Source organism: Leptinotarsa decemlineata, unplaced genomic scaffold (genome assembly GCF_025532065.1).
Source record: "Leptinotarsa decemlineata unplaced genomic scaffold, Ldec_3_MD MMD2_P_RNA_scaffold_7, whole genome shotgun sequence".
Taxonomy (NCBI): Eukaryota; Metazoa; Arthropoda; class Insecta; order Coleoptera; family Chrysomelidae; genus Leptinotarsa; species Leptinotarsa decemlineata.
Window position 1 is genome coordinate 159,791 of NW_027412534.1, and position 13,208 is coordinate 172,998.

The 13,208-nt window shown below is 33.7% G+C and overlaps 1 protein-coding gene across 2 annotated transcripts in view; it reads left to right on the forward strand.

The window, feature by feature from the left end:
* Positions 1 to 5,398: 5,398 nt before the first annotated feature.
* Positions 5,399 to 13,208, forward strand: part of Pfrx (6-phosphofructo-2-kinase/fructose-2,6-biphosphatase) — an 83,885-nt gene continuing 76,075 nt past the window's right edge. For both annotated transcript variants that reach the window (XM_074170143.1, XM_074170144.1), the window contains exon 1: positions 5,399 to 5,764. In XM_074170143.1, the coding sequence (XP_074026244.1) occupies positions 5,569 to 5,764 (196 nt within the window). In that variant the 5' untranslated portion in view covers positions 5,399 to 5,568. The remainder of the gene's footprint in view (positions 5,765 to 13,208) is intronic.

Sequence of the window (13,208 nt, forward strand, 5' to 3'; positions counted from 1 at the left end):
TTCAATTCTCCCAATAGTCTAGAAATTATGACTTGTCTAATAGATTCGTTGACACCCGGTATATATATATATATATATATATATATATATATATATATATATATATATATATATATATATATATATATATATATATATATATATATATATATATACAGTGGTATACGCTCAAAAAATAGGGGCAAACCGCGGACACGTGTTTCTGGCTATTGGCCTCATCAGCGCGGTGCTGATATATATATATATATATATATATATATATATATATATATATATATATACACAATGAGACCCGATTTTAATAATTTTTTTTTAAAAGTCGAGTACTGAAAGATCTACTTTGGGACAAAATTTGAAATGTTTATTAAAGTTTCAGGGCAAACTACGATATTTTTTCTTAGTCGAAAATCGGGATTTTTTATTAGCGATTTTTTTATTGAAAAAATCACTACGCCACTGGATTGAGAGTGCCTCTAAATAGGTGTGACCAAAATTTCATGAAAAAGTATTCATTATTAACAAAGATATGACAACTCAAAAATTCGAAAACTCACACAGCTAACAGTCACAATATATCATTTTTTATGATTTCAACAATAAAGTGCCGCCAGATGAAAAATAACAAATAGCGTAAATATTTTTAATGAAAATAACGGAATTACATTCAAGTTTTCACGCAAATTAACTAAAACTAAGACCTAATATTTCAATTTAAATAGAAATGATATTACAGTTTGACACTTGTGAAAGATTTAAGTATACTATTGTCAACAATATTTACCTTACAGTTCTTCGAATTATTTTGTGTCATGGCTGCAAGATTAAGCGTAAGAGAGAAAATTGAAATTGTACGCCTTTCGGGAGATGACGTTAGAAGTGCTAGAGTTGCGGTACGGTAAATAAAATAAATAAAATATTCAATGAAACTGGTGCAGTATCAAAAATGATGTTGAAAAGTAATCCTGTACAAAGACGAAACAGGAATGACAGGAATGATCAAATCATTTTAGATTATTTCGGAAATAATCCTAATGCCATTATAAGGAATGCCACTTTAGATTTGAATATTCCACGAGAAACTATTCGGAGATGTCTCAAGGCGAAGAATATTAAACCTTTCAAGCCAAAATTTTTACACAACTTCAAGAAGGAGACGAAGGAAGACGCCTGGAATATTGTTTATGGGCCCAAGGGGAATATTTAAACAATAGAAATTTCCTAAAAAATATTTTATACTATACCGACGAAGCCACTTTCACTACAAATGGAGTAGTGTCATTACAGAATTGTCGCTATTGGGCAAATTCTAACTGGGTAATAAACTGTAAAAGCCAGTATTCCTAAAAAATCAACGTCTGGTGTGGGATATTGAACGAACGAATTATTGGTCATTTCTTTTTTGAGGAAAACATTAATGCGCAGAGGTTTCTAGAATTTTTAAACACAGAGTTTTGGGTTGCTATTCACGAGCTGCCAATCAATGAACGATTAAATTCAATTGTCCAGTTAGATGGGTGTTCAGTTCATTATGCCAGAGCTGAGAGAGCTGTGATCTACTTTGGGACAAAATTTGAAATGTTTATTAAAGTTTCAGGGCATACTACGATATTTTTTCTTAGTCGAAAATCGGGATTTTTATTAGCGATTTTTTTATTGAAAAAATCACTACGCCACTGGATTGAGAGTGCCTCTAAATAGGTGTGACCAAAATTTCATGAAAAAATATTCATTATTAACAAAGATATGACAACTCAAAAATTCGAAAACTCACACAGCTAACAGTCACAATATATCATTTTTTATGATTTCAACAATAAAGTGCCGCCAGATGAAAAAAAAAACAAATAGCGTAAATATTTTTAATGAAAATAACGGAATTACATTCACACAATTCAACTAACAATGAAGCAAAAAAATTTAATAAACGTAACTAATAACTAATTATTGAAATGTTTCGATTCAGTGCAACAATTAATTCTAACTCATATTCTAGTAGCCTCTACTAATCCACCACGTATTTCGATACATGTGTCGTAGCGCTTACGAATGTTTCTGATTACGTTCCTTAGTTCTTGAGGGCTAATATCTGCACATACCTGTCGAATTTTTGCACAAAGTTCATTTCTATCTGTTGAGCGGTTTTTGTAAACCTTTTGTGTGAGAGATCCCCTGAGAAAAAAGTCCAAAACTGTGAGGTCTGGAGATCTGGGTGGCCACACAAAATTGTCCTTCGCCAGCCTCCATACCACTGTGAGCTTAATCCCATCGAGTTAATATGGGCGGATGTGAAGAATTCTGTAGCTCAGTATAACACCACGTTCCAATTTGCAGATCTCAAAGTACTTTTTGACGAGGCTTTGAAAAGAGTCACAGCGGAGAAATGGGAGAAGTGTGTTCGGCATGTGATATCGGAAGTCGTGACAAAGATGTGGAAGCTTGATAACATAATAGAGGCACAAATCGAGCCACTGATTATTCAGATTGGTGAGGATAACACTACTGATGAAGAGACAAATTTATCCAGTTGAATAATTCAGATTAATATTCCTTTTGATTTTACATAAAATAAAAATTATCAATAAAGAAATGATTACACGTCTCTTTTCATATAATGCTTGAGTGCGCTGTGAAAAATCGAATGAAAATCTTTTTATATTACACATATTATCTGCATTTTTCCCATTAAACTGCAAAACTTGTACATTTCACTCGTTATTATAAAAAAGTTTTCCCAAGTATGATATAGCATTTGCGATCAACAAGATGTTGGTTCTGAATACGACCCTGGCCAATTCTTGGGATTTTCAATATCACGTGCGTGGGGCATATCAATGTTTATATCCACTCTATTTGGATTTGAATAGACTTCAATGCAACATATTACGATTGTATTATATACAAGTATCAAATTAGTTTGCTTCATTTTCAGGTAGCAACCATTATTGGGTTAGCAGGTGCTTGTAGATGGGAAGAACTAACAAAAATATAAATTGATCTAATCAAATGACAAGGAAGACAGGTTATTTGTGAATTTATCAATTTGTATGTTACATTGTCCCTTCAAAAAGCATGTAATGCTTCTTGGAATTTATAGAAATTATCATTATTATTATATTGAAAGAACTTCTGTTGTAAGTGGGCAATCTTTACGGCCATTCCATACCCCATATAACAGGGTATTAGTGAATTACAAAAAGGAAAATGTTCGATTCAGCCTGTTTGTATCCACAGTTTTAGGAATCGCAAAATTTTTAAATTTACCCAATCCTAAAAATTACACAAGTCATAGGATTCGTCGAACTTCAGCGACGTCATTTGCTGATGAAGGCGAAAACATCACAAATTTGAAGAGACACGGTGTCTGGAGGTCTACCAATGTCGCTGAAGGAAATATAGACAATTCACTTACAATCAAAATTAATATTGCCAAGAACATTAAAAAATTATAATATGTTTATTAATATAAAAATTATTACAATGTGTTAAAACAACGATAAAAATAAAATAAATACAACAATAAAAATTAATTGGCGCTCCGGGGCGACTTCATTGATTCCAGTGGCGCATTTGCTTTTTCAGCTGCAGGAAAATCCGGAAAAACCTGCAGCACCACATCATCTGAAAATCTTGATCTAACAAGGTCCTCTCTCTTATAAAACAAAATGTAGGGTGTCTCCAGAGGCTCCAATAAATTCAATGCATCGCCAGAACACTTCGTGACACGACTATCGTCAAACTTAAACCAGTCCGTTTCTTCTTTGACCAAGGCGTAATAATGACCACATTCAACGCAATTATTAGATGAAAACAATGTGAAACTGAAACTTTACCTTCTTGTTCTGACTTCAAAAAAGGCATTCAAATATACCAAGCATTTTGAACAAATTGAATTCCTTTAATGTTAGCAATTGTTCAAATTTTTATTAAAATAATGATATAAATAAGATTGTTTCTGTTAGTACCTATCTTCTGTTTGAATTACAATGTTCAATACAAGTAAAAATTAAAATGTTCGAAATTTTGTTTCACAAAAACAATATGATAAAGGATCATGTCATTGATTTGTTATTATACCCAGTTGCCAAAAAAATAGTGCCACAACATGTCCGAAACCAGTTTTTTTCTGACTTGTTACTTAAATTAGTAGTACATAGAGGGAGGGGTCCAATTTGGTCGAATTGCAGGAAACTCAACTTCTTCAACAAAAAGCTGCAGAGCTAGATAATCAGTTTATTGATGCTCTTCTTGAATCTGACTCCGGCTACATTGACGTGAACAATGGAATGCCGATGAATCAATTCGTTTCAATAGTTTAAAATTTGCTCAGGTGCGACAGTTCATTATAACCAGAAAGTGCATCAAATTCTGAACAGATGGAATTTCCAGTAATTGAATTAAAGAATATGATTGAGATGAAAAATTGAGCTTGCAACCTCTAGTTTTGAGCAGCAGAACCACTGAAAGAAATAAATATCTAATGAAGTTTCCAATGCATCTGGATTAATGAATACAATGTATTAAAATCAGTTTCCTGTGAAACGGACCACCGAAGTTCTGACTGCGAGGAAATCATGAGTGTCAAGGAGTGTATGAAAATTTTATCACGGAAAGGTTGCTTTTATATTTGCCTTAAATTTGGACACGCAGCTCATGAATGCAGAACTGTAATTAATTTTAAATGTGAAAAATGTGATGGAAAACATCTCCCACTTTCATGTTCTGAAAATTCAACCTTCTGGCTATTTTGTTGATGGTTCCTCGAAACCCACATGAACTCATTTGAAAAGCAATCGATACCAAGTATTCCTTCAAAATCTTGTTGTTAGTGTAGTAATGAATATTACTGGAGTTTTTTCCCAACACCAAACCGTTATTTTTAACACGTCGACACGTGATCATCTTCAAGAGGAAGATTAAAGCTATGGATCTTCATCAAGTAGGAACGGCAGAACCAATCAGAACAAAGAAAAAAGTGAATACAGTTTTTGAAAATGGAAAAGGATTGTTTGCGGAATTACCCACTTACCCACTTAAGAAAGCTAATATTTAATTTTTTCAGTTGAACTTTTCAGTTTGCCCTTTACTACACATCAGCGTATTCTCTATTGATTCATCTTTAATTTTTTCGGATCGTGGAAGGTTATAAACCCCAAAAAAACACTATAGAATAATTTATAGTACACAATATAACTAAAGTTTAAATCTTTGCTTCAAATAATAAATAGCGTTACTTGACCCAATAACATAACATTGAAGCAACTAGGTACATTATCACGTCCTCCTTGACTTCCCAAAAATATTGGGAAAACCTGGTACATCAGTAGCAGAGTTTATCGCCTTCGTATCGGATGATGACATAACCTGTTGTGATTGGCTGACTAGAGCGCCGTAATCGAGTATTTCGCAGATCTCTCCCCTTCGAAGCAGTCGCAGCCGGTGTTGCCATTGGGAATAATTTATTTGGAACTTGCGAATAGTTTATTTGACGATCGTGATTCGGGTAGTGAGGAAGTTGGACGTGCTCTTGATCTGACCGCTCCGTTAACGTTTTGTGCCAATAAACTAAAAATGAGTAGTGGAGTAGATGTTTTAACCGGGTCTCTAAGAGTGCGGCACGGAAATTGCAATGGAACCGGACAATTTAAAAATATCAACCAAAAAATTAACGAAGTTAAATCATGCCCGAGTGTCATGTCTCCAGAAACGAAGAGGTTATTACCACCCAACACAGAAACAGTCCAAACTAAACCCTTTCCCATCAGAGGTGAGTCTAGATTCATTTTCAATAAATTCAAGGTTTGTCTGAATTCACATAGATATTCAATTTCAATTAGTGTAACTTGTCGTAAAGAAGGCACTGTATCACTAAGATTATATCTGCCTGAAATTTATCACTGTTCTACAACTCAGTAGACCAAAAACAAACATCTAAAACGTCAATTTTGGGACGCACGCGCACTTTAAACAGATACACGTGCTTCAGTAGAATTTCGAAGTACTTACTTACTGTCAGTACTGTTACTTGTAGGTATAGTTGGACTGTTGGACACTCGAACTCGGAGAGAAAAAAATATCTGCCTAAAAAAAAATTTGACGAGCGTGTTTTTTAATTAGCGAAGCCCATCTCGAGCAATCGTCGAATGTCGTATTGTTAGTTCTTCATTTGAAATTCGTATTGCTCCTGATGTGGTACAAGGAATTCGTAACGTTACCTGCCGATAGTAGATGAACTTGACAAAAAAAAGAACTAACTGCTTACAGAAAACCATTAATGCATCGTTATTTTTTCTTGAGTATTATTAAAAAAACATTAAAAATGTCGAAATAGAAATGTTCAGTATTTCTAAGTAGTAATTGAAGAGAACAAAATCCGGTCATGATCGAATATATTATGTTCTTGTAATTTCGAACTGTATGGAAAACTTTTTCATTAAGACAAAATGACAATGACAAAAACCTAAAATGCATCCAATTGTTATCAAAATGTTTCTGTTGTATACGAGGTTTGTTAAAAAATATGAATTTGGTTCAATAGTTCAAGTAAACGATATAGTGCAACCTATAAAAATACTTCACTAACTTTCTTCGAAAGCTTCTGATAATTCCTCTTCCATATTATCTGTTTCACTATTACTGCCGTCATTTAAATCAATATTGACTTCATTTCCATCATTAATATGGAAGTGTCCAATCTCCATATAGTCTTTTTCAACTAAATATACTTTTTAATTCTTTTTTTGCCAGTCTTCTTCGGTAATATTAGATACTTCTTCTTTAACTAGCTCTATTACCTTCTTATCAAATTTTGTAAAATTATTTTTACGCCTAATGCTTTGATTCAGTCTTCCCAAAATAAATTCGATGGGATTGAAAACATAAAAATAGGGAGGAAGTCTCAGTATGGTGTTTCCATACTTTTCAGCAATACTCTCAAAGGCATACACTTTTTCAAATGTTTTTGATTGTTAAACTCCAAGTAGTTGGTTTTTGGTATAGTAATTCTTCAAAATACAAATTGTTATCCATTAAAAAACTTTGTATTTCATCTTTCCTCGAGTTTTTATTCGGTACTTTGATGAGCTGTCGCGAATGATAGGAAGCGTTTTCAAGAACGATTACACTATTCGCATCCAAATTTGGGATCAATGTGTTTTTAAACCATTTCTCGAAAATATTAGCTTCCATGTTCTTATGATAGTCAACATTGCAGTCCTCAAGTTTTTTCCACATAATTTCAAAGAATTCGGAACCCATTCTTTATTTCCTTCGCAATGCACAATGATTAGTCGCGTAGACATGTTAGGCGTACACATTTTTGAACCATCACTCCACCGTTTCGTAACTGTCGTGAGTGTCATACCAAGTTTCGTCCAAATAGAAAATTTGCCGTTGTTCTTATCTATATTTAGTTATTTGTTCTAAATATTTGTTACGCAATTCCACTATTCTTCTACTTTACATAACTGCTTGACGTTTGTTTACTATTTTAAATTTAAATCCTAGTTTCTTTATCCAATTCTGAAGAGTTTTGTCACAGCAGCTCACGTTATAGCCGGAAGTATTCAATTTCTTCCTTATGATTTCAGTTGTAGGAATCTCATTGCTTTTGTAACAGTCGTATATTGTTTTTTAAATGATTTTTTTTTAGTTAAACATCTAAAGGTTTTGGTAATCCTGTATCACATCGCGTCGTGCGTTCATAAGGTTTGTTTTTGACTATTTTACGTACAGTTGAGAATGGAATTTCGGTCAGATCTCGAAACAAACTATTATAATAGTAAAGTACTATTCTGATCATTCCCATATTGATTTCAGTCTAAGAGCCTCCGATAGACAGCTGTTTCAGCCCATTGGACATCGTCAGTATCGGGCAGATGAACCTTGATTGAAGACAAAATGTGAATAACCAAGAAAAGTACTTGGTAAAAATAACTGCATAAACGCAAGCGAGACATAAGTGGAATCACCAATTGGTGTGGTATCCAAGTCAATATGGGAGTGATCAGAATAGTACTTATCTATTTATCTTTTGATTTCCATGGAATTATTTTCCAGCAGCTTGACTGCATTACCCATTGTTGATTTCATAGCATTTCCAGAAACATGTGGATTCGTTTTCCGATGGCATTCCAGAATAGCTTCCCAAATTTCTGCTACCGCAGTTGTCGGTTGATTAGTCAAACTACCAACACTGACCTAAAAACTTGGCAAGTTGACAACTCGGCCATAAACCCTAACAACCGTGTATTTTTGAAAAGCAATCTGCCCATGAAATGCAATCAAGTGAAAAACATAAGTTTGGTCTGTCACAAATTTATTGGACACCCTGTATATTAGTAATAGTTATCGAAACATAGCTTTTAATAATATCAACATTTGTTGTGGCGCTTCCGTTGATTTTCATAATATAGGTATTAATTTTACGTTTAGTGTAGCATCTGTGTGTATTTAGTAAGAGGTCATTTACTAAAGTCTAGTTAATCTTAAATTTTCAGGTAAAACTTTCCGATTCAAATCATTCAAAAAGAACTTTCAACTGATAGAGTCACCTTTGGCGTGATTCTAAAATTCATTGAATTGGCATTATATTTTATGGAGTTGGGGATTATTTTGCCAAAGTAAGGAGCACAAAAGAATAAACACGTTTATCAGACGTTGCATTTGAAAGATCATTTGTTCAGATTATGTACCGGGAAATCCCACATAATTGCTGACTAGACATAAAATGTATGACGTGTTGAAACGGTGAAGGTAGTATATATGGGAACATTGTAATAGTTGCCTGAAGAAGATGCTTCTGAAACAAATTACAACAATGGTTTTATAATGAATAATTTCAGAACACTTACGAAATTGAAATCACCACATCATTAAAGTGAGCGATTGGAAAATTTATTGTACTATTCCTTGAGAAATATCATACATAAATAATATGTTTATTTTCAACAGGTTTACACCCACAAATAGGGAAAATACAAATAATTGGAGAGTATATATAAGTGAAAAAATAGATTCAGATTACAAAAAGAAAAAGGAAACCAATCATCACATTGAATTATTAATAGTTCTTAAAATAAAATGTTTGCTGTCATGATGTATATCGCACAGGTCGGACACTTTATTGAACAACTCACACATTGCAAATATAGGCGACTTTTTCAATAAATTTGTTCTAGGATTTTTATCATAGAAAGTAATCATATGCCTGGATTGTGATCTGGGTACAAGAAACTGAATTTGTCTTAACAAGTCACTACAATCAATTTAATTATTCAAAAGTTTAGCTAAAATTGCTATTTATGATATTAGTGTTGAAAGCAAGCTTTTATTTTGTGAGTGAAAACGAATAAAACGAACAAAATAAAACTTTCAACACAAATATAATACAAAGTTTTTTATACAATTGTCCCGGTTTCATTATAGAATAGATAAATTTAATATTTCTGTAAAAACACATTTTGACATCTCTTGTCAGTTAACTATTTTCATGTTATCGCATTTGCTGTGAAGTGGCCGTGTCAGGTGACGCCGATTCACCTGTTTACCAACCAACAGTATAGTCTATCCATTTTCAATTGGAACGGCAATAAAAATAAGAGTACAGTCATAAACATTTCTTGCCTGTGGCTCCTAGTCGCCCAGATGGTTAGTAAACGTGCTATCATGTAGTTGAGGAATAAAGGCTCGGCTAGCTGGACTGGCTGAATACTAATTTTTTGTCCGTTTCACAATATTTCTTTATCAGTGCCGTGTGTTCGTGGTGTTAGGTGAGTTAGTGAGTGGTTTTGCAAACCGATTTTTGAAAACTTGACATGGAAATACCCGAAAAGATTCCAACGAAAAAGGTATTACTGGCGACCATAAAACAACGTAATTTCAAAAAAGAGTATATTATTGATTCGATGTCTGAAACACCTGGTCACATTTTCTTACGTTTGCCTCCATACTATTGTGTGTTCAATCCAATTGAAATGGTTTGGGCCACAATGAAAGAAAGCTTGCGGAAATGTAATCAGTCACCGACTTTGAATGCTGTAGTGCTTGACAATATAAGGCGAGTGGTGAATGAAGTAGGTAAAAGTGATGTGTGGAAGAACTGTGTGGCCCACGTTATAAAAGAAGAGAACACATATTATGTGCAAAGTTCCATAAATCCGATCGTTATTCAACCCGATGATGATTCCACCTCATCCGAATATAGCGAAGAAGAATTTTGATTTTTCTAGCAATTTTGTTGGTCCCCATTATTTTGTAAATATATGTTTGACGAGAATTTGGTGTGATTATTTGTGTTTTCATTGTATTTTAGAGTTTTCGACTCGGAAATCAACTACCTTGATTTTCGAAGTTTTTCATAATTACCCATGGTGGAAAAATTTAGTTGAGATAACTTTTTCATGGGGTGATCAATTGCTATGATTGTAAGAATAAGTAACTGAAAAACTACCACTGAAAAATAATATGCCGACGCCTATGTCGAGGCGGGAATTCCTTCTCTGGTATTGGAAATACTATACCTACTGTTTACAGCTCACGCGTTTTATTTAAAGTCAAATTTAAAGTTCTTGCTGGTGTTTAATGTCTTGCACAATGAAGAACAATAGTTAGGAATTGTCTGTTTCTGACGATATTGAAGAGGCTGCAAAAAGAGCTTCAATTGAATTTTCATCAAAAAATCGGCTCAGTAGTACGACATTTGCATATTCTAATTTTCTTAGCTGGTGTAGACTTAAAAAACGTCAAAAGAAATTTCAGCGAAACCGTCTTCTTATCCTATCTAGCAGATAAATCAAAAATATGGAACTCGTCAATTTTGTGGAGCAAGTTTTCAATGATAAAGTCGAGTGCGTTCGTTGAAAATGGTGGTAATACAAGGAAATATTTCAAGGTAATATCATTCTTAAAGCGGACAAATGAAAGTTGTAGGCCCATACAATCAAAAACTCTTACGTTTGAACAAGTTCAGAGGTTTATAAATGAGGCACCATATGAAAAATAATTGATGATAAAAGTTGTACTATTTGACGATCTGTGCCATTTATTGATGGAAGACATTAAATTAATGGATAATAAATTATTGATCGTTCAAATTCCAAATACAAAAACGAAAATAAGTCGTCCTTTTTGCATTGTTGGCAAAAACATTGATTATTTTAATAAATACGTTGCTTTACGCAATTCTGTTATCAATCATCAACGGTTTTTTCTGAAATACTCAAATTATGAAACAGTGCCAACCCAGTTGGTATAAACACGTTTGGTAAAATGCCCTTTACCATTGCTGAGTTTCTGAACCTCCCGGAGCCGAAGGAATATAAAGGTCACTGTTTCAGAAGGTCTTCTGCTTCTTTGCTAGCAGAATCAGGAGCAAATATAACGGATATCAAGAAGCACGGCGGATGGAAGTCTACAGCAGTAGCTGAGGGTTACATCAATCAATCTATTTCTTATAAAAAGGCTATTGCTGACAGAATAAACCAAACAAACAGCTAGCTCCAGCGTTACAGCATCGTCCTTTTTACTCCAAGAATTAAATGTTAATGCTCATGAAATTGTCAACTCAGATAGTTCAAATATATTACAAGGCTCTTCAACATCGCAAGGTATTAATATCAGCAGTTGTTCTAATTGTACTTTTCATATTAATGTTCACAAATAATAATGTAATTAATGTATATAATACATTTGTAACAAAATGTAATTGTATCTATATTTATTGTGGGGAGTGCCATGTGGAGAAATCAATGGATCCTTTCCTAGTCGAAGATCAGCATCATCCTGCTTTGGATATTACTTGTGTACTTGGGACAAAGGCTAACTACAAAAATAAACTGCATTCCTGTTTCCAGAATAATTTTAATTTTAAAAGAGCCAACTATCCACCACTGTATAATCAAATATCTCATATTGAGTGGACCTTCTTGGAAGTTCTTGATGACACAGAAAATTATTCCACACATTTCTATGGAAAACTTTATAATGTTTTTGATCGCTGCTGTCCCAAGTTTACAGTTGAAACTAAAAATAAATATCTTCCTTGGTATAATAGAAGCATTATTAGAGATTTGCAGGCTAAAAGCAGAATCTGGCGCAAATACAAGCGTGAGTGTAATCTGCAGGCCCTTGAAGATTTCAAACATCTTCGAGCAAAACTAAAGCATGATATTGATGTGGCATATAAAAAATTCTCAGTTGAAACTGAGGAAGAAATACATATCAATCCCAACAGATTTTGGTCATTTATAAATAATAAACGAGGTAGCTCCAAAATATCACAAGTACTGAATTTTGAAGGTCAATTGTTGGAGGGGTCCTCTAATATCGTAAACGTTTTTGCCAATCTTTTCAAACAATCGTATACCGCTTCTTCCCCGTTTCAACCAAACTCTGATATTGGTAATAATCACTTTCTTGATATATCAAGCTTCAGTGAAAACGAAGTATACAAGGGACCAAGGTCGCTCAAGCCTAAAAAGACCACTGGTCCAGATGGCATTCCAGCTTTCATCCTAAAAGATGGTGCTCTTGTGCTTGCTCGGCCTCTATCTAGACTAATTAATATCTGCTTAAGATCGGGTACAATACCAAGGATCTGGAAATCATCAAAAGTCTGTCCCATTTTCAAGAAAGGAGATAGACGAGATATTTCAAATTACACAACTCAACAAAAAATATTTTTTGAATGTTTCCTACACTAAATTAGTCAATTTCTACTAATTTTGGGGTGATAAAAACGAAAATAACAATGAAAAATTTTTATTAGCTCTGGTTTTTGAGATACACAGTACTTAATCTTAAAGAGTAGTTATACTATACGTGAAAAGTGAAAGTACATAAAACAATATTGTTATGTTTCTTTTAGAATATTTTAAGTACTGTACTGAGATATTTTCACATCATGTTTTAGAAGATTCCACTGTTCTAGTCTTGACCCTAACAGCTCAGCCTTTTCCTTAGACAAGCGAAGATCTCTTATAAGGTCACTCAACTCTGCTTGACTAATTCTGTGCGGATCACTAGACCTATCGCTTACCTCAAAATCAGGGTCATAGGATGTAGAAGGATGGGTTGCTCCTTCTAAACAGTCTTCATCACCTTCCTCTAAAATTTCATAGTTTTGGGGTGGAAAAGGGACTGGCAAATTGTCTGAGTGTGGTACAGGCCGAAGAGCAGATGGGAGATTAGGGTATTTAACCGTTCCTCTTTTC